The sequence below is a fragment of the Uranotaenia lowii genome, chromosome 2 (genome assembly GCF_029784155.1).
Source record: "Uranotaenia lowii strain MFRU-FL chromosome 2, ASM2978415v1, whole genome shotgun sequence".
Classification (NCBI taxonomy): domain Eukaryota; kingdom Metazoa; phylum Arthropoda; class Insecta; order Diptera; family Culicidae; genus Uranotaenia; species Uranotaenia lowii.
The window spans coordinates 107,893,376-107,916,689 of record NC_073692.1 but is presented as its reverse complement, the minus strand read 5'-3'; the positions used below and the strand labels follow the sequence as shown (position 1 = coordinate 107,916,689).

Below are 23,314 nucleotides of genomic sequence, written 5' to 3'. Positions count from 1 at the left end.
AAAGTAATGAAAAACTGTTTTCAATATCATCCATCCAAAAAGTATAAACGAAACTAAAAAAAAAAATCAGACACACCCTGTAGCAGGATCGTTTCACAAACAAACATCGAACGGCCGCCCGGTAAGCAGCAAGTTCGATTTGATGCGCGAAGAAAATGCTGTATCAAATCTGGAGCTCGTGGATTTCAAGTAATCATAAACATTATGAACATCTTTTAAACCATTGGCATGCTTTGTTATTAAGCTGATGGCAAGAATTTGATAAAATAATGATTCAAAAACTAAAAGCCGGTACGGTTTCATTGTTATTGTCATGTAAATTCACAATAGCATTTTTTTCGTTTCGGGAATTTACATTACGTCGTAAGTCATGTAAATTTAGTAGAAATAACTTGTTCCATTTATTTGCAGGTTATAACATGTAATTATTTAATACTGTGCAGACAATTTTTTTTTTATTTTAGCTTTAGGCAAACACTGCAATCAACGGTTTCAAATGTTTGATTTAAGACTTGATTTCTTTTGAGAGATTCAGAAATGTTTTTGGTATTAAAATCGTTTATTTTTTCCTTACTTTAAAATCTATTGTCATATATTCATACTTTCAAAAGCAGATTTTAATCATCTCATGTACCTTTGTTTATAATCATTAAAAATTCAAGCCATATGATTCAAAACTATTCATAACTGTCGATATCGTAAACCGTAATTTCATTATCCTCGTCGACCATGCCGATTTCGTCCAGATCCTGGATGGTGTACTGGACGAAGTCCTTGGCTCTGCGCAGAATCTTCAGCTTGTCAATCAGGGTCCTAACCTCAAAGGCTACCCCATCGTCGTAGTAATAGGCATTGGTCAGAGTAAGGTTCCAATCGAACTGGGGCAACAATTTTTCCAGCGTTGCCTTGGTGCTTGCGTACAGCTGCTTGGAGTCCATCCGAGTATCCGAAGCCGGACGAACGTTGATGAACAGATTGTTGGTGATATCGCTAACGTTGCGGCACTGCTGGAACACATCGTAGACTACGTTTTCCAGGACCGAGATATCATCTTCCAGCATGTTAACGGTGCTGGGATCCGTAGTCGGAGGGGTCGTTACTTGTCGGTTGCATGTCGATCTTATGCGGTTCTCTGTTTGAAAAAAAAAAAAAAATAAAGGAATCAGATGAGAGACAATTAATGAAATAATATATTTACAATAATAAAGTTGAACATTTAATTAGATTAAAAAAGCGAATAGAATAATACGATGCGCAGTGTTCCGAAAGGGCTAAAAGTGGAACTTTTTTCGTAGCGCCTCTGTTTTTCATTTTATCTCTTAAGAGTCTTCAGAACATTTCCTTTTTCAAACATGCTTCGTAACTCGGAAGCATTGAAAATTAGTGAAAGTCCACTATAAAATAAAAATGAAAATTCTAACTTATTTATTTCAATAGATAGAGCTTTTTTTACACTACAAAGTTGTAGAATACCGTCAACTGGGGCAACATGCAACACTTCTCAACTTCAATGGCTTCTAAAATCTTGATGCTTACAGATAATCATACCTCTTATACATCAAAAGTTTTAAGGTTGATGGGACACCAAACTGACGTAGTCAGAAAAATTATTGGTTTTACCAGTTATTTTCAAATTAACAAAAACATGCGATTTTCACCGTACTAAGAAAAAGGGGTAAGTTGCAACAAACTCTGTAATTAATGAAAAATCCAATGAAAACGTTTGTAAATTTAAAGTTTTTGATACATTTGTGATTTCATAACGCATAAAGCACCAATTCCAGTAATTTTTGGTTTTATTCGCATTAAATTTTACATTTTTTCAGTCAAAAATGTTTTTAAGAAAAAAGTGTTAATCTGCTGCATACATTTAGGGGTAAAAAATACAACAAAATATTCTATTATCTTAAATCATGTAAATCAATCTTAGGATGGATGAAATTTTAATGTTAACCAACGCATAATGCAAAACAATCATATTCCAGCATATGGAAACGAGATTTATGAGGTTTAGTTCTGATTTTAATTTTGTTGCATTTTGTCCCAAACAGATAAGTGAATTATAAAAATATTTATTTTAAAAAATTGGTGATTGTCCGAATAATGTTTATACACCAACAGTGTTGGTTTGGGGTAATGAAAGCAATATATAGTTTGTAGGTGAAATCATCAAGCCAATCCGTCATACGAGGTAAAGTAACCTTGTTAACCCCCCTAACCCCCTCCCCATTAGAGTCCCAAAAAGCAAGTGAGGTATTCTACACCACACTCAAAATTTTAAATCCATAATCAAATTATGATATTAGAGTAAATATATTCAAGATAAACAATCTAGACTAAAAATTTATGCCAAAACCTCAAAAACCCATCCCAAGTTCAAAATTTTGCTACAGTTTTTCCAAATTTTCTATCTTGTTCATAGACTAAAGTTATCAGAATTTTTTCAGCACGTATCCGGGCCGAACAAATACGGGCTGTTTTATGTAAAAACCAGGCAAAATCCGGGTATTTGATTTCAAAATTTTCTACCAAAATCCAGGCAATATCGGGCAATTTTGATCAAAACTTAGGAATGGCTCATCAAAAATCATGAAAAAAAAATTGAAAAAACCTTTCTTGATTATTCTTTTTATACTTGCTCCAACAATTTTGGACGCATGAATAAAGAATATTTTACAACTCAATTTTTTTAAGTTTGATTTAACATGAGAGTAAGAACAAACCCGGCTTTTCCAATGAAATTCGGGCAATCGGGTCAGACCGGATTTTTCCCAAATTTGATAATGAATATCTGGGCATATTTATATTATTTGTTGAACAATCTGGCAACCTTATCATAGAAATTCAGGTCTGAACATTACATTTTAAATTAAACTCATTTTGGAGGTTCTGATTCTATATTCCCATAACCAATATTGTATTTCTACATATTTTCGTATTTCTGATTCCTTATCAAGTTTAGGATTCTTGATTTTCAGTTCGAATAATCATAAGAAATTAGGAATAAAAATCTGCTTTGAAATCCTGATAAGGTTTTGCATTTCATATCAAATTTGAATAATGTTTTTCGAAAATCATTTGCATTTTCAACATTTTGATAATAATTTTCCGAATATGAAAAAAAGATTAATTTTTTTTTATATGTTAAATCTCAAACTTCATTCTAACACAAAATATTATCATTAAAAGATTCTAAGTGGCAATCCAAAATTGAAAACTCAGATTCAGAATCATCATTTGATATTCACATTTAAATTCTAATTCACAATACAGATTAAAAATAAGTAATTAAAAAATTAAGATTAAACCAGCGATACAGAATTTAAATAAAAGATTCATGAATGATGGCTCTTAAACTTGGCTCAAAAAATTCTGATCTAGATTTGAGATTCGGAAATCGTATTTTTTGTACATTTCAGAAATGGTATAGAAATTTTGAAACAGTTCCATTTTTGATTTCAGGATCAGTATTCAGATTTAAAATTCAGGAATGAGTGAACGAGTTTTTCAATCAACATAAAATTGTAAAGGAATTCAAGAGAATATGAACATAAAAATTTGCTTGTCCATTTCCAGATAAATTTTTTTAATCAGACGAAGTTTGTACACACAGTTCAGCTAAAAATCACAGATATAAAGTAGAATTTAAGTTAGTTTTCTTTGTTTTGTTTTATGCAAAACAATCCAAATTATATTTAAAAAAAATTAGCCACAGGATTTTCATTATGGAATTAATTCTTTATGAAAAATATTTCCTGTTAAACAAAAATAAGTATCTGATCTTCACCTAAAAATCTGTACAAAATTCTATATTTTCTCAGTGTAATGATTAACATGATTGATATTGAAGGATTTTAAAGCTAAATTTCAAACTGAAATCATACATTTACCTATTTTAAGTCTGCATCAAGTAAATTTGATCCGAAATTTTGTAAATTTGATCCGAAAATTTTATAGCCGTAAATTTGATCCGAAAATTAGCTCATCCTTTAGGCTATAGTAATATAAATAGTAACAAATATAATTTGTTTTTTTTTCGTACGCTGTTGGGCAAAACATCATAGGTTAAAGTCAGTTACCAAACCCCTCCCCCCCATGAGTCGGTTCTTCCTACGGCCCTAACTTTAGCTAGTTTTGAAGTAAAATGCCTCAATTTCAATCATTGAATGAAAACCTACAATAGTTCGAAAAGTATATGAAAAATTGTGACAGATTCTCGAAAGTAACAATCATGCACTTGTTTTCCTTTGGCTTTGGAAGCCAGATGAATTTCAAATCCTCAAATAGTTTCAAATATGAAGCAAATATAAGAGCAAATATGTAAAGTGTTCAGAAAAACAAAAAATAGTTGGAATATAATAATCAAACAAATAAAACATATTTTTTAACAAACCCCTTATAGCATGGATGAATTTTTCATTTGACTTATTCAGGTTATTTTATAGTTCACTAGACTGTTTTTAATATATCATTGCTGAAAACAGTTTAATTTATTTGATTAAAAAAAGTTAAAAAAATTATGAATAGTACATTTTGAACAAATTATGAGCTTGTATGCACGAAAAGTTCGATAAGCTATGTATATTTGAATCGGAATGCATATATTTCACATGTTTTTGAATATTTCCCGGGATCCCGGGAATTCCCGGGAAACAGGCCACCAGATTCCCCGATTCCCGGGAACGGGAAAATGGCCGGGAAATGGACACTCTAGACTCAAATAACTCCTACATAACGTTTTTCCAATTCATATGATTATATCTATGCCTTTAAAAAAACTCAATGAAAAGCATAAATCCTAAAAAAAAAGCCAACAATCTGTATGATTATGGGACAAATGCAACTGCAAACAAGTGACTTACATATCAAGTTTTTGATATATAATTTTTAGTAGGGATTTAGGACTATTTTATGATAATTAACAATCTATCGAAGAATAAAATCGTGAAATAAATTTAATTTGAGATAAGCTTAGCTGGCCTCCGTTTGCTCATTCCTGATCTAAGGTATTGAAAATTCGTAATTTGTAATATAATGCAAAGATTTTAACATATAAATGCGAAATCCAATATACAACTCAATGTAGAAGTCAGATTTCGGAAATAAATCTTCGAAACGTAGAAAAATCTATTTTCCATATTCAAATAATTCTGACAACTTTTTCAAATATTCATATCTGAGTTATTTTAATTCTGAAATTGTAAACTAAAACTTAGAGGATGAAATTATAAATCTTGAAGAGGTACTAAATGCGGAAGTCGGATTCCAGAACAAGAATATTCAAAATATAGAACTTAATCTCTTCAAACATGGATGTTGCATAAATTCAGGGTTGAAAAAAAAAACCAATCAATTTCTAAATCCAAATTTCCTGGATTCACTATTTTTTCCATCCATCCTCACTGAAGATAGATTAAGGAACTAACAAATACCATTAACGCACATCGTTCTGAGCCTTTTAAGATAAATTTTGGTAAAATATATCATCATATCATCAGTTGGTTTTCAACAGTAAAATAGCGTTAGCGTTAGATGAGATAGTATTCTTGATACCGTAAAACGGGGTAACTTTGATCACTGGGGTATCTTTGACCAACAATAATTTTTTCCACATTATCATAACTCAGTCTATAGATTGAATTTTTGAAAACTGTTTTCTACGTTTGAAAGCCTAATAATTGAGTATCAAATAGGCAAAATTTGGTTTGTAATAAAAATATTTTTTCTGTTAGGAAAACTGTAATTTCAACATCCTAAAATATCTATTTTATCTAAGGCTCGCAAACAAACAGCTTTCCTGATGATACCATGAATGTGAAAGAACAACTTTTTTTCTTTTTAAATGTATAATTATAGTGCTTAATAGTTTTAGCTTCAAAATGCATATGAGATTTTACCTTCACACATTTTCCAAGGCTCTCCAACTATTTCCATTTTTTATTCAAAGTTAACCCTTCGATAGGGTTCCTATCCATTTTTCCAATACGGGCTTACTCTTGAAAATAATCTTATTTTTTAAATATAAAAAATTATCATTGAATGACTATTAAATTCAATGATAATTTTTTTATATTTAAAAAATAAGGACATTTTCCAAGAGTAAGCCCGAATTGGAAAAATGGATAGGAACCCTATCAAATCGTTAACTTTGAAGGAAAATTGAAAATGGAAATAGTGGGAGGGCCTAGGATAATGTGTGAAGGTAAAATTTCATTTCTATTTTGAAGCTAAAACTATTTGACAACTGTTATAATTTTTGCCCCTTAATGTATGCAGCATCATTGTTCTTTTTCGGTTATAAAAGTTTTTAAAAGAAAACGTTAAAAAGCAATGTGAAATTGATAAACTAGCATTTGTAAATATTAGGAAGGTGTTTTGTATACTTTATGATCATGAAACTCGTTAAAACCGTCAAAATAGAGACTGTTCAATGTTACTCCAAAGCATCAAATTCTGAACAGAGACGAAATCGATTTCTAAATCCAATTTAAAGTAGTCTTATAAATTTCTTCAACCATGTTTTACGTTCATAAGATTCCTGTACTGGTTTTAAAAATATGAAATTTCCCAAATTCCCCTTAAATAATCAAAAAATATTGGAAAAAAAATGATCAATCTTACCCCGGATTACGGTACAAAACTAAACTTAAAAACTAACTCAACACTATTGTAGTGTTTCAAAATCACATTTGTTTAGGCATGAAATTGACTTGGTATCTAAATACTATAGCAACAAATTGCAAAGCGATAATATTTTATGTTAAAAATGAACAATGTTTTCACGTTCTTGTTCCTCCCATTTTGCTGCTACTATTTTTCAATTCAGCAGTATTAAATAAAAATTAGAATTAGTAGTTCAAATCTCAGAAGAACAAGTCCAAAATATACCGCAAGGTTCCGTGCTTGAGTGATAACTCGGAATTGATTTGTTTTAATTCAGTACTCTGAGTGCAATCGAAAAGAAGATCAGGAAGTCTGAGTTCTAACTTGGAAAGCAGCATGTCATTATTCAAACTCAAAAGTTTACATAAAAAAAAGTTTTATTAGCTTAGACTAAGATTTCTGGAATTTTCCCGCACGTATCCGGACTATTTGAACTTAAAACCTGGCAAAATCAGGGCAGTTGGTTTCAAAATTTTCAACAGTTACTCGATATAAGTTTGTTGTGCGTTTTTTTTTCATAGAGTGAAAAAAATACCGGGCCAAATTCGGACAATTTTTCAACAAAATCCGGGCCGGCCGTATTGGCCGACCGTTCTTAAACTTTTTACTAAATATCTGGGTAGGTCCGGAAAAACTGAGCAATTTGGCAAGCTTAGTTTAGCAACAGATCAACTAAACAAATCATCAGGCTTTCTTAGCAAACAGTTCGAAAATCTTTTGTTCTTAGACCGCCATTATGTTTTAGCGATAAGCCTCTCTCCGGCCTTCGGCCTTACACTCTCTTCTGGGAATTGCAATCCGCAAACAACTCACCTGCCACAAAGAACTCGTTGCTCGCGGAGATGTAAGCCGACCCGTTGACCTTTTGCTTGATAACATTGTACGAGAGCCGGTCTCCTCCCCGAATGATGGCGTCATCGTTCCGCAAGATGAACTTCCCGTACGAAACTTCCGTGGTATTCATGCAGATATCGCAGGTCACTTCTTCCGCACTGTCATGGTGCCACATCATAGATGGTTCATGATTAAGATAGATCTCGATGCCGAATAGGGTCATTCCGGGTCGCTTCGGGTACCACACCATTATGCCCTTCGGTTGGTAGATTTCGATTCGGACCCGAGTGTCCCGAGGTCGGCTCCGGTGACCTCGATATCGGTTACGACGACGCCCTTCCGCCAGGGAACTAGCACAAAGCACCAGCAGCAGGGCCAGCAAACACAACTTCGGCAGTGATTTGTTTAAAATCATTTTAGAAGAACACAAAACTAACGACACAGTGTACGCGAACAAATTCTACTCTTAACTGACTTCGGTCGATCGCCGGCAGCTGGCTTAATATACAAAACAAACGTAAGTTCAGGACCAGATAATCAACCCTATGATTCACCCAACTGGTCTCAGTCCTATTATCAACATATTGATGTGTTGTTTTGAGAGATCAGTTGAGAAGTTTTGGTGAGTTCGCGAGGCAGCAGCCTGATGTGGTATGATCACACTCGACGTAATATTTTCAGTTATTATCGAAAAACATTGATCCTCTGTACTTGATGATTGAATAAATTGCTCATTTCATATATATGGACAACAATAAGTGAACTGATTTAATTTTGGGCGTCCCTTAGGGACGACACATCGATGATGAAATGGGGACTCACCATGTTTCAGTATTTATTTGGCGCGTATTTGATCAAGATGCATCGGCATACTAACAGGTTATCAACAGCTCTTCAACATAATCCGCAGAGTGATGCCGAGAGAGTGCAGAGATTTTTTGAAAAATATATTGGTAGGTGCAAAAAAACTATAACCGATGGGGAAAACCGAGTCTTCTTGGAATCCTTAGCAAACATCATCAGCATACAATGTGACTCATAGCCAATCAGTAGTTAATTGCTTTCGACTTTTACGGCTCTACACTATCAGGGAGCTACGTTGAACAATACGTTTGGATGATTGGATTGGAAGCGCGTTTATAAATAAAGGAACAGTAACAGCACTGACCACACTGACTGGACAATCGATTTCGATTATTGGCTGCTCGAAAATTAACGAGCAATATCGATATCACAGGCGCTTCGATCGATGTTGTAGCCCGGCTGGAAAATTAAACCAGACATTTGATAAATATCGATCAGTTCAGACTACTCGAACGGACTGAATAGGTTGGAGAACAAGCTATTAAGTTAAATTTTCATGCTCGATTTGCTGCCGCGTAATGCGACGGTAGTAGGCTTCTAGCTAAAAATTGAACGGATTTTTTCTAATTGTCATGTCAGTGTGACCGTTAAAAAATCGGCATCTTTGAAAATTTACCACATTGTATAGGAGACTCTCCTCTATTGAACGCACTATTCACGAAAAATCGAACCTAGAACAACTGAGGCAAATTTTCAGAGATACCTAATTTTTTATTCAGATTTTTTTTGTGGCGTTTGAATAGTTCGGGGAGCTGACGCTTGAAATTTGAAGAAAATTTAAAGTTTAGAATAGGCAGCGTAGAATAGAAAGCGATCATAAGACGTTAGTTAGACCATCATGCACTGCATTATACCCACTTCGGCTGAATATGGACTGAATGCAGTTCAAAATAATAAACTAACCCCTTATAACACCAGTTCGAGAAAGGACAAGAGAAGATTGAAGACTGGCCTGTACACCTACTCCCCAAGTATCATACTACGGATGATGGGCGCATTCAAAATATTAAGAATAAAAAGGAAAGATCTTACCAAGCCACAGGATACCATATTCAGCTGTTGATTTTTAGTTAGATCCTTGGGCTGCCAAACACATCATGCGAAAGCCATCGTCTGGGTCCTATGATGTTAGGGGATGGCTGGGAGGTTATTCGAATTCATATAATCTATCAATATCTAAAAAGAATGTAACGGAAGGTTTGTAGGTCTTTGCTACAAAATAAAAAATCGAAAGAATTAGGTTAATTTTACTAAAGGGCGAACACGAAATTATTGCGACACTGAAAATGTCATGCCAATTTTCTTATAATGTTTAGAATCAAACCAAAATTTCAGGGTAGTTTTACACATACATTTACTTCAAAAATTCATAGAAAAATTAGTCGATGGAGCCTTTTTTCCATTTTCTTAACATGTTCCGGACGGTTTGACAGGATCATGTCCTTTGGAACAAAATGGACAATCATACCACTCCATGACAATTTTTGAAGCATGATGCCAAATCTGGCCAAAATAGCGGAGCTTCGTCGTGCTGCTGCAAGAACGGAAAAATGCGTCTCTAGAGGCACTCAGATTTGTAGATCTTGCCATTTACTGTGCCCTTTGTCACGAAAGGCTCACTCCTCAGTCCGCAAGAGCAGATGGCTTGCCAAACGAGATATTTGGAGGCGAACTTCGACATTTTCTTCATCTTAAATTTGTCGTCCACATCGAACTTGCTCTTGCCGGTGAAGAACTCCAACCCCAGATTTTACTTAAAATAGGCTTTTGTATACGTTTCGTCGTCCATCCCACAGCAGCCATATTTTGTCAGCATCTTCTCATAGAGTTTGCGTGCCCGAGTTTAAGATCATCGCGGTATGGGAAGTTCTGTAACTTATTTGTAAGTAGTCCAGCTCTCTACTTTGCATTCTGGGCGTAGCTCTGCGACATGTCGATCTTTTTAGCCAAATCACGGCTAGAGACGTTGGAATTTGCTTTAATCATCCTCTTTACCTTTCCCTCCGTCTTTTTGTTCTCCGGTCCCGGTTTTCTTCCAGCTCCTTTGAAGTGGTTCAACGTCAACTGCTCCTGGAACCGCTTCAACACTTTGGAGACGGTTGAATGGTGAATGTTCAATATTTTTCCCAACTGCGGTGCGACAGGTCAGAAAATTCCAGGTGTTTGTAAAAAATTTGTTTTCTCAACTTGTGTTGGTTCACTTCCATTTTCATTGAATCGAATAACACAACACGACTTCGAGTTTGACAGCATGTAAACAATACACAACAATGAAAAAGTGTGCAAAATTTGGTTGATTTTTTCCCAATGGTAAAAAAGTTATGCCCTGTTGAATGTGTCGCAATAATTTCGTGTCCGCCCTTTATTGGCCACGTTTTATTTTTATCCACCCAATCTCCCGACTATAATTTTTTATTCCGAAATTGCTCAAAAAAAACCGTACCTAGTTATTTGAACTTGAATTTCAATCTTATTAAAAAAAAATAAGGTTAATTAAATTATGTACCTAATTGGTTTTGTTTAAAAAATTGAAAAAAAGCTACGAAAAGATTTTCATTAATCATTTCTAAAAATTTTCGGAATGCACAAATAGCAAAAAAAAATTATGTCTTTTGTAGTCAGAAGAGAAAAATATCAATTTAAAAACGAGATTTTTTTAAAACAATAACTTGTTACGAAATGTTTAGGAGACTTATTTCTAAAAGACCTGTGAAATTTTGTGAGAAATCCATAAACTGAAAAAGTTTTTATTTAAATTTTACTTTATTTACGACAGCGATTGATGTGCAATTGGGTTTGGTGCGGAGTTGGTTTGGTGGTTGATTTTTACCTATATTTCATTTTTTTCCCAATACACGAATGCAAAAAAAGCTAAACAAATTTTGTTATAACTTAATTAAATATATATTATTCATTTCTTAGTTACATTAAAACAACATAAAATTTACATTAAAAGTTTTCGTATTAAATTGTAACTTTCGAAAATTTATCCTTAACCCAAAAAATATGAACTAAATTCGCTTTCATCGATGGTTAAAATCTTTGAATTTGATTAAGAGTCTGGTAGATCCAACTTAATTGATTTGAACATAAAATAAGCTTTTTTTAGGAGAGCTTTCCATTTCTTACAAAAAAAAACTATTCTATGCTCAAACCAAACAAGCCAAATCTTCCATACTCTTTTGAAAATTAAAAAAATTTAACCTTTGATGAAAATAATTCAAGTTCTCGCTAAAAAACACAAAGAGCTAAAAAAAAATTAGGGATCAAACATGCTTGATGCAAACTTATATCAAATTCATGATTTAAACTTGAAATTTGGTTTTAAAAAACACAATATCTAACACTAATATATAAAGATGAGTTGGGCTGTATATGTTTGTATATATATATATATGCACCTTATACAAATCCACACCGCTTAACCGATCAGCTTGAAATTTGGTATAATGATGTAAACGGACATGAGAATGGTCGACGTAATAGTTTTGAGCCCCTCCCACCTAAGAAAAGGGACCCTCCCATACAACTTTCGTTTTTATTCCCACGAATCAAAAGTCATGGCACCATTTTGTCAACCGATTTTCGTTTCCTTTGGCGGGGTTATTTTCACCATCACCATGGGCCGGGCATTAGAAGCAACCATCCAGAGTTCACGTGTACTGGATAGCAAATCAAAGCTTGCTCAGCATTAAAAATTAGAGCGGAGAAAAATTGGCGGGTGTTTTTTGCTTCTACTATTCAAAGCACGTGATACCGGTGCGAGGAATTTGATTGCAATAATGAGCCTTCATTTAGGATAAAAAAAAACTATTCGCCTTATAGAAATAAGTGGTTAAAGATCGACTAGAATATGCAGTGTGTAAAGTATGGATACATTAATTCATGTTCATTATGAATTGAATTATTCAGTTGAATAACTATTTGGACTGAAAACTAAAGTTCTAGCTTTTTGGAACCAACCATTTTCAAATTTTTTAAACTCCTCATAGGGAAAAAAAATTAATAAAACTGAGGATTATAAGTTCAAGGCTGCCATCTAAAAACTTTGATTGCTGTGTAGGAATTTAATTTACAATAGGAATTAATCAATTAAACGTTCATTTGATGCAAAAAGTTCAAACCAAATTAAACGCACGAGAATGTTGGCAATTTAATCTGAAGTTTTTATTTTTCAAGAATTCAATTTCATTTGTCAATTTTGAAATTTTAAGTTATTATTGATCATGTTATTGATGTGTTCGATTCTACCATCCAATTATAAGAAAACTATAAAAACACATTGAAAACATGCAGAGGAAGTCTTTCATAAGGTTTCAGCGGAAATCTATTTAGAAATAAAACTTAAATAGGTTTTCCATTCTACGGGGAGATCTTGAAAAGAGGTCGTTTACATTTGTTTACAAGCTTAATACTTTGGATTTTCACTAGATAACACATAGAAAAGATTAAAAAAAATTTATCATTTGATGATAATAAAAAGAGTAATGCAATTCAAGCTTCCTAAAATGGTGGGTGGAAAATAAGGATGCCAGAATTTTTTCCCGAACGTATCGAAACCGGACATATCCAGCCAATTTTATCGAAAAGCCTGGCAAAATCCAGCATTTGATTTCAAAATGTTCAAATATCCAGGCAAACTTGGTCAAACCGCGGAATTATTCAGTTAAAATAACGAGAAATATACTTGCAATACTTTTTTTTCAACAAACCACATCAGCAGATTTTAAATTGTATATCAAGCTTCCAAACACAAGTTATGATTATTTCTAAAACTTGCCATTTAAAACTTCTATTTGAACGTAAAAATGAAAAATTTAATTAATTAAATCTCAGTTTAAGTTACGTTTTAAAAATATTGTGAATAAATCCTGGCAAAATTCGGGCTTTTTGCAACAAAATCCGGGAAACCGGCCGGACCGGATAAATCCGGGCAACCTGGAAACCTTAGATTGAAATGTTTTTTTTGTGATAGAAAGGATAAGCATTCAAGGGAAATCAGTTCAAATTTTCATTAGCAAACCTAAAAACTATTAGTTCAATAATATGAAAACGATAATTTTTTCTAATAATCCCAATTAAAACTTTAAGAAGACTAACAAAACTCACATAGCTTACATGGCCAAACATGGTCCAATTGGTTATGATGATGAACAAAAAGCTTACAAAATTTCAAAAAGTCAAATGACTCATTTTGATTTATGTTTTATGTGATCCCGAGCAAGGCCGGGTAAAATCAGCTAGTCTAATATATAAAGATGAGTTGGACTGTATATGTTTGTATGCACCTTATACAAATCGACACCGCTCAACCGATCAGCCTGAAATTTGGTACAGAGATTTATTTGGACCACGGTAAGGTTTTAGTGAAAGTTCTGAGCCCCTCCCACCTAAGAAAACGGACCCTCCCATACAACTTTCGTTTTTATTTCCACAAATCAAAAGTCATGGCACCCATTTGGCAGCCGATTTTCGTTTCCTTGTGCGGGTTGTTTTCACCATCACCATGGGCCGGGCGTAAGAAACGACTATCCAGAGTTCACGTGTACTGGAAAGCAAATCAAAGCTTGCTGAGCGTTATAGATTTGAAAAGGAAAATTTTGGCGGATGTTTTTTCCTTCTACTGTTCAAAGCACGTGGTACCGGTGTGAGGCATTTGATTGCAATAATGAGCCTTCATTTAGGATAAATAGGAATATATCGAGAAGAACAGTGACTGAGAATCTACTATAATATGCAGTGTGTAAAGTTTGGATACATTAATTCATGTTCATTATGAATTGACTTCTTCAGTTGAATAACTATTTGGACTGAAAACTAATGTTCCAGCTTTTAGGATCCATCCATTTTCATATTTTCGAACTTCTCATAGGGAATCAATTAATAAAACTGAAGGTTGTGTTGTAAGTTCAAGGCTGCGATCTCGACACTTTTATTGCCATGTAGAAATTAAGTTTACAATGGGAATAGGACAATTAAACGTCCATTTTATGCAACCAAATCCCATGCACGAGACTTTTAGTAATTTAATCTGAAGTTTTTAGTTTTGTACAATTCAATTTCATTTGTAAATTTTTAAATTTTAAGTTATTATTTATCATCGATGTGTTCAATTCTACCATCCAATTATAAGAAAACTTAAAAAGCACATTGAAAACATACAGAGGAAGTCTTTTATAAGGTTTCAGCGGAAATCTATTTAGAAATTTCTAAGTACAAAACAAAACTTAAATAGGTATTCCATTCTACGGGTAGATCTTGAAAAGAGGTCCTTAACATTTGTTTACAAGCTTAAAACATTGGATTTTCACTAGATAACCCATGGAAAAGATAAAAAAATGTTATCATTTCATGAAAAAAGGGTAATTCAATTCAAGCATCCTTAAAAATGGTGGGTGTAAAATAAAGTTGCCAGAATTGCCGTATCAGGACCGGACAAATCCAGCCAATTTTATCGAAAAACCTGGCCAAATCCAGCATTTGATTTCAAAATGTTCAAACCGATATCCTGGCTATATCCGGGCAAACTGGATCAAAACCACGGAATTATTCTGTAAAAATAACGAAAAATATACTTGAAATATTTTTTTTCAACAAACCATATCAGCAGATTTTAAATTCTATATCAAGCTTCCAAACACGAGTAATGATTATTTCTAAAACTTGCCATTCAAAACTTTTTTTGAACGTAAAAATGAAAACATCTCAAGTTACGTTTTAAAGATGTGAATAAATCCGGGCAAAACCTGGTTTTTTGCAACAAAATCCGGGAAACCGGGCCAGACCGGACTTACCTCAAATTTTGATTCAAATGTTCTAGCAAATCCGGATAGATCCGGGCAACCTGGCAACCTTAGATTGAAATGTTTTTCGTGATAGGAGGGAAAAGCATTCAAGGCAAATTATATCAAATTTCTATTAGCAAACCTAAAAACTATTAGTTATTTAATAATATGAAAACGATAAACTTTGCTAATAATCCCAATTAAAACTTTAAGAAGACTAACAAAACTTACAAAGCTCACATGGACAAACATGGTCCGATTTGTTATGATGATGAACAAAAAGCTTTCAAAATTTCAGAAAGTCAAACGACTCATTTCGAATTATATTTAATGTGAACCCGAGCGAGGCCGGGTAAAATAAGCTAGTTAATAATATTAAACAATTCACCGAAAAAAAAAATAGTTTTGTGCAGATGTTTTAGGTGAAGATGAGGTAGGTACATGATTCTTTAATATCAAATATTTTTCATAAAGAATCAATTCCATAATGAAACTCCTGTGGATGATTTTGTTAAATTAAATTTAGGTTTTTTACATCAAACAAAACTTAGAAAATTCTCTAAATTTTTCATTTATTTGTGATTTTCAGCTTAATAGTGTATTCAAACTAATTTTGATTTAAAATTTGAGTTCTGGAAATTGAATCGACAAGAAATCTTAGTTTCATGATCTCTTAAATTCCTCAACAATTTATGTTGATTGTAAAATTTATTTATTTATGTATTTATTTACTAGTCTTCAAATTATACATATTCGCACAGACTTTCCCTTATGACCTAGGTACTTATTCTAATTTTGAATGTATCTTTAGTGATGTTAAAATCAAAGTGCTTTACAAGCATATATTGTTCTGAATTTTGAATCTGCATTTTGAACCTGAATTCAAAAATTGAGCTTTGCATCTGTATCCCAATTCATATATGATTTCTGAATTGTACAAAGATTACGATTTCCGAATCTCACTTTCAGATCAAAATTTCAGGTTTAATTTTTTTATTTTTCTGAATTGTGAACTTGATTTAAAATATGAATTTCAAATGATGAACCTGGACTGAGTTTTAAAATTTTGGAATGACATTTCGAAGCTTTGAATGTTTGAATTTTGTGTGAGAATTTTGTTGAAGATCTTCGCATTTGAATACAAAACCAAAATTTTCTTTTTTTTATATTCGGAAAACTTTTTCAAAATGTTGAAAATGCATATGATCTCGAAAAACATGATTCAAGTGATGACTATGATCAAACTAAGATCAAGTGAATGGTCAAATTCTGTTGTGCCACGCTCGTTGATCCTTCTTATGTTCTTTGAGCCGAACATCAAATTTACGGCGAGTTTCAATCGGACATCGTCCTGAAGATGGGCAATATCAAGCCCGAAACCGGTCGACAAAAAAGGTTATTTTAAATCCGTTTTCCATTTAGTAAGAACGTTTAGTTTCGTGTCCTGTAATACGTCATGTGTAAGGTTGCCAGAATTTTTCCCACTCCCATCCGGGCCAAAAAAAACCTGGCAAAATCCAGGCATGGATTTAAATTTTTCAAATCCTAAAACCGGGCAAAAACCGAGCAAAATTTAGATGTAATTATACATAAAAGCAAAGAAAAAATGCAAAAAAAAAAATGAAATTAATATTTTATTAATGTAATTGCAGACTTCCAAAAACTTGTTGGAACACTTAAATATTTAAAGGATTATAAAAGTAAAACAGCAAAATTATTTGAAACAACCGTAGAAAATTTCCATACCGTTAATCGATTTTGCCGAAACATATTCAAAAACTTTGATTTTTTTTTGTTTCTTTGTGAAAATTGTGAAAAAATCCGGGCAATATCCGGGCTTTAATCACGATATCCGGGCAACCGGGCCGGACTGGACTTTATCGAAATTTTGCATCGAATATCCGGGCAAACCCGGATAAAACCGGGCAATCTGGCAAGCTTAGTCATGTGTCTAGTAAAAGTTCTTACGTGAGCACAAGGCATTTGAAATGAAAATGATGTTGGTTTTTTAACAAGAACTCAATTTACTGTGAAAATAACTTCTAAAGATATTTGCAGCTGGATTTGCCTTTTTTGGTCAGTTGAAAGTGCTGTAAGGTGGTTTTCTGCACCGTTTCGACTTATTTTTATTCGTTCTACTATTTAAAGGATTCCCTGAAGTGATTTAAAAAAAAAGTCACTTTTGTATTTAAGAACATAAATACTTCAAAAGCAGCATAACTAAGACTAAGACTGTGCCACTTTGAAAAAGGATCTCAATTAGTGGCTCGATGAGGATTATTTTGAGGAAGAAATTTTTTTTTTGGGTACAGTTGGGCCTCGTGTACTTGAGTTGGGCTATTGTACACAGAAAAAAATACTGAGCTTTACATTTCATGTAAAATTTTATTTCATGTAAAATTCGGTCAGATGTGTTGTATACTATAACGCAGCCCTGAAAAAAACCATGCGTTTCCTCATTCGTGTCAATTTGTTGTAATTTTACATGAATTTTGCATGAAACAATGTTTGGAATCGAACACGTTGCAGTCGCCCACAGGGTGAGTCTTATTGTTTGCAAATATTCATAAATGTAAAAAAAAGTAAAATCCTTTTAAAATTGTTCATTAAAAACATTTTATTTGTTGCTTTTGTAAAAAAAAAACTTAAGTATAGTTTATTACTCGATAAAAGTTTATACATTATTGGATAGAAAAGATATTTTGTTCTTATGTACAGTTCACCTCTTGCCCCTAATTTAGAATATTTTTTAATATAAGAATAACTCTAACCGATAAGGTTGAAATGAAATCTTGCGGGATTTCTGGTGAAATTACGAAGAAACAAACTCCACTTAGTGAAATTATTCAAGCTGTAATGCTGATAAATGCTATTTTCCATAAGGTGATGGAGTTTTTTTAGTCGTAAGTTCTCCAAAAATAAATTTAAAAATTTAATCAATGTCATGCTTTGTTATAAGGCTGATGGCTAGCAGTTGATAAATTATGATTCAAAAACTAGAAAAAAATAATAAGCTGGAACGGTTTCATTGTTATTGTCATGTAAATTCACAATGGTATTTTATTCTTTTCAGGAATTTACATTACGTCATAAGTCATGTAAATTTAGTATGAATAACTTGTTCCAATTATTTGCAGCTTAAAACATGTAAGTGTACATGATTATTTAATACTGTGTACGAATAAGGTATTGAAATAAAATCAAGAACCCAAATAGGTTAAAGTTTATTGTCTGAAAGTTTGGAAAGAAACAGTCAACTAGTTTTTTTATAGCGTTTGTACTGTGATGCAATTTGATGTGGGACCCCCTTTATTAACAGAAATATTCCAACTGTTACAAAAATTAAACTCCTTTTTTTCCCAACCCCTCCTTAAGACGGGGTTTATATTTCGTCTCTTCTGCCTAATCAAGGATTTTTTTTTCTCTATAATTAACCCTGAATGGTTGAACTTTTACACCGAAATGTCAATAATTTGTCATGAAGCATAGAAAGTTTTTTCATGTTTTCAAGCTTATTCAAGCTGTAGCTTTTGAGAACTGCTTATCAAACAGTTGCCATTAATATGAATTGTTAGATTAACGTTTTTGTTAATCTGAGTTAAAACAGTAATTGGCTTGGTTTTATGCCGATTTTAGTAAACCATGTTAACACGCGGGGTTTGGCTTAAGAGGGCTGACCAAAAATGATCATTTACTATCAATTTTTATACCTTGATTTGGGTAAGTGGTCGAAAATAAGTCCCTTTGAAATTAAGCAGGCCTTATTTTCGACATGGGTCAAATTACTATTCAAACACGTTTTAGTTCTTTCTAGATTCAAAACTAGTTTTAAATGATTTCATCATAGCTGTCAACATATTTATAGTTGTTCATCACAGCTACACAGAAAATCTCTTGAAAGTTGACTCCAATAACAGCACGTCTTCCTGATATGGGCTTAATTCGACTCAACTGGGAAAAATTTGAACTTTATTTGAATTTCGTTGTCGATCATAGGATCATCATCGTGGCCTAGAGAACAGCGTTTAAGTCTTCAAGGCCAGAGGTCATGAGATTGAGTCTCGGTAACGGCACACATAGTACTCTTTCTGTGGGCTGGTGGTGTTAGCATTAGTAAGATACTAGCCATTTATATCCTTGAAAGATGGACGCTTTAGTCATAGATAGAGTTAAGATCTCTTCAAAGAAACATAAAGTTTCACTGAGATCCTATATGTGTGTGATCGTTTAAATGAAATTGCATTTAGAACCAACAAGTTGGTTTGTACTCCGTTTTTCGTAGAGAAAACTTGTTTTACGATTGAAATATCGCATTATCGGTCAATCCGATATTTAAATCTCCTTAATTGAAAAGTAATTGGTTAGTTCCTGAGGTGATTTGTTGCTTTTTCAAATCTATAACAACAATAATCTTTTTGCTCGATAAAACAAATTCAATAGAAATTCTATAGATTTCACAACCCTTTCTAAATTTCTACCACAAGAGTTGATTGCTGCCCATTTTATGGAGGCACTCCAAATATGTACTCGGTGCGATATTATCATTCCCGAAAGAACTGTTTTGGCCCTAGCACCAATAAATAGAACGGTCCCAGTATCGACCACGGGTCCAAATCTGAGAAAACGATTCCGAACCATCCGGATGGTAATTGCTTCAATTGGTCCAAAAACACGATTCCGCGCGCACCCTTCCCGACTTTTATTCAACGCAAAACAACAGGACACACTACAGAAACGGAAAAAGCGGAAGGAATACTTTTGTGCTGTTGTGGCGATTTCGTTCCAACTCTAGCAAACAAGATCCCCACCGAATGCAGATGGTACATTGCAGAACCCCGGAGAAACGTTTTGGGAAACTGTTCGAACTGTTTGGGAGTATACTTTTTGCCATTGCCTCACCGGAAAATGTTACAGAAACAATCGTCGTTTCCGGGTCGGATTATCCTTTCCGATGAAGGACGAAAGATGGAAGGAGGGGGCGTTTGGTTTGGTACTACAAATGATTGTTTTGCAGTTGGTCTTTTTGCTTGGAGAAATATTTACCGAATCGGCACGACATTGTTGCCGGTACTTGGGGAACTAGGAATGGGAAGAAAAAAAATGTTTCTGAAGCCCTACGTTATCATAAATTTCATAGAAAAAAAATAGTAGAAATGTTTGCAGACTCCCAGCAGTAAGGCGGTCTCACAACTCGAAACTGTGTTGAAACAAGAGCTGGCGTGATATTTTCCGACAGTTGAAAAGTGCTTAGTGACAGATTTTTGGTTTAATAATAACAAGCAAACAAATGCTTCTTAAAATAGAGTTAAATCTTGTCTTGTACATTTATTTAAGACATTTTCACCGAGCAAAAAAAAAAAGAGATGTTTTTAAAATCAAGTTACTAGTTTCTTTATTCAGGGGACCCTAACTATTAGAAAAAATTTAACAAATTTGAAAGATTTATGGATTCATGGACTATTTTTGGCAATTTTTTTTCTCATTTCACAATTTATAGTGTCAGAAATAGACAATTTAAAAGTTTGTCTTTGAAAGCATGGCATTCTGAATATTATACTTCAACATAAATCATATTGGAATAAATATTTTTAATAGAAATTTATCAGGTTTCAAAGAAAATTGAAGTGATTGATTTTTTTTGTTTCGATTATAGTCGTTTTACCATCTTTATGGCACTCACGACTTTATCAACGTTGCACTTGCCAACTGAGCTATATCACAAGCCAGATTGAAAAAAGTCTTTCACATTATGTTTGCATACACCAAAGCGTGCAGTCGAAGTTTTTCATTTCACTGTCGAAAAAAGTTTTTAGTCCGATGTGAAAACGTTAAATCCGCGTGTTTATACAAGGTTCGAAGCCTTACCTTTCTGGCAGCCTGGGAATCTGGGTGTTCTCTACCGTCGGGCGACTGGGAATTTCTTAGAAACTCAATTGATCCGGGGCTAGATTGCCGTTACCGAGGATCCAAGGAGGACTTACTTCATGGCTTACTTCTTGATGGCCAAACGGTTCGGACGGAGTTTTGTAAATACGGACAATGGCGGCCGGTCATTGTTTACATTTGGAATCTGAACCATCACTTACACCGAAGCAATTCGTTGCATACGATTAACGAGTTTGTATTTTTTTCTTTTTTAAGTTTACCTACCCTGTATATTTCTCTTTAGTATAATTTCGATATATAATTGCTTCGTTTATATTTTCAAAACAGAAAGCAGTGTCTTCGTTATAAAATATGATCGAAGGCGGGAGTGATAAAGGGATTGTTTAACGAGGATAAGAGCATTTGGAGGATTCAGATGAGTCTGGTCTTTAAAATGCGAATCACTTCCAGATGAATGTTTATTCCTCACCATCCACTGAATGTTGTTCAGAAAACGAATGATCTGGCGAGGTGGTCCTTTTTACCCAGCGCGTAACCAAGGTGCGGCCAAACAAGTTGCGCGTTACTGTAGAGAACTTCTACATTCCGTCGAGAGACAAGGAAATCAAGGGCGTGATCATTGAAATGAGTTTAGAGGCGGAGTACGTTAAGATCAACGGAATTTGGTAAGCTCAGGAGCCTTAATTCGACTTCGGTTGATGAAGGGTCCACGATGAAATTGCCACAATATGAAATTGCTCTAACTTTTCAACTGTTGGGTAGATTTTGATGAAAATTTGGGTGGATTTAGTTCGTAGTGCATCGTTTACATCCTGCTAGTTTTAAAGTCTTGTGATCAAAACTCACGGAAATGGAGTCGAAAGAACAGCTCGTGCGTGATAAAATCTTGCGCATTCATCACGAGAACAAGGATCTATCGCATCATTCTATCGCCAAAATGTTGGGAATCGCGAAATCCACGGTGTCGCGAGTGATTAAGCGGTTCTAGGAACGATTGACCACCGATGGGAAGCCCCGAAGTGAAGGAAAAAGTATTCCCTAAAATCACAACCGCGTAGTTGGGGCCTTCAACCGAAATCCGAACGCCTTCGTTAGGGATGTGGCTAAGAAGCTGCATCTAAGCCGAAGTTTTGTCCAGATGGCCAAAAATAAGGCTGGGCTTCGAACGTTCAAAGTACAAAAGGCCTCTAATCGCGACGAGATGCAGAACAAGTCCGCCAAAACCCGTGCCAGGAAGTTGTACCTTAACATGCAGAAAAAAGTTGAATGCTGCATCATGGACGACAAAACATATGTGAAGGCCGACTTCAAACAGATTCCCGGCACAGGTTTTTCACGGTCAAGGATAAATTCAGCGCTCCGGAGCATGTCTGCACTCAGAAGATGTCTAAATTTGTTTCCAAATTCCTGGTTTGGCAAGCCATCTGCACGTGCGGGAAGCGAAGTGCACCTATCGTGACCCAGGACACGATGAACGGACAGGTATAAATACATGAAAGAGTGCCTTCAGAAGCGGCTGCTTCCTCTCCTGAAGACCCAAAACGTCCCAACAACCTTCTGGTCGGATTTGGCCTCATGTCACTACTCCAAGGACGTGCTGAAATGGTATTCAGACAATATGGTCAATTTCGTGCCGAAAATGTTCAACCTTCCCAACACTCCGGAGCTCCGCCCATCGAGAAGTACTGGGCAATTATGAAGCAGAACCTTTTTAAACGAACTAAGGTAGTGAAAACAGCCGAGAAACTGAAGAAAGCATGGGTTTACATGCAAAAAACGGTTGATTCACAGGTTGTGCAGAATCTAATGGCCGGGGTTAAGGCCAAGGTGCGGGCATTTGCGTATGGACTGTAATTAAAGTACGAGTAAAACGATAAAATGAAGTTTAATAGTTATTTTTCAATCCCTGAAAATTTGATGGCACTCGGATGAAATTTCAAACTTTGCGAATAAATTTAATGTGTGGCAATTTCATCGTGGACACCCTTTATAAGCTTTCAATGATAAATTGAACATATTATATTGTAAATACATATATAAACGTATTACCACAGACAAACAGACAGGACACTTATTAAAAAATCATGAGGTTTTTCGCAAGAGATGACTCTGCCACCTAGTGCCGACATTGCTTACCAATCACTTTTGCATATTTAATAATGATCTAGGTTGCCTATGATATTGAGATGTTACAAAAAGTGTAAACAAACAGTTTTTTTTTCATTTGTGTAAGCAATTTTCGGGACCTTTTAAGTGTGTTTGGAAGAAATCGATCGATGGCG

The 23,314-nt window shown here is 34.2% G+C and overlaps 1 protein-coding gene across 1 annotated transcript; it reads right to left on the bottom strand.

The window, feature by feature from the left end:
- Positions 1-546: 546 nt before the first annotated feature.
- On the bottom strand, positions 547-7,984 carry LOC129745947 (uncharacterized). Its single transcript, XM_055739346.1, has 2 exons — positions 7,477-7,984; positions 547-1,132 (listed from the first exon to the last, which is right to left on the bottom strand). The coding sequence occupies exons 1-2, from the start codon at positions 7,910-7,912 to the stop codon at positions 678-680; spliced, it is 891 nt and encodes a 296-aa protein (XP_055595321.1). The 5' UTR covers positions 7,913-7,984; the 3' UTR covers positions 547-677.
- Between the last annotated feature and the right edge of the window lie 15,330 nt (positions 7,985-23,314).

Coding starts and splice junctions, on each gene's coding strand:
- LOC129745947 (XM_055739346.1), bottom strand. CDS start 7,912: ATGATTTTAAACAAATCACTGCCGAAGTTGTGTTTGCTGGCCCTGCTG. Junction 1,133..7,476: donor CAACGAGTTCTTTGTGGCAG/GTGAGTTGTTTG, acceptor TTTTTCAAACAG/AGAACCGCATAAGATCGACA.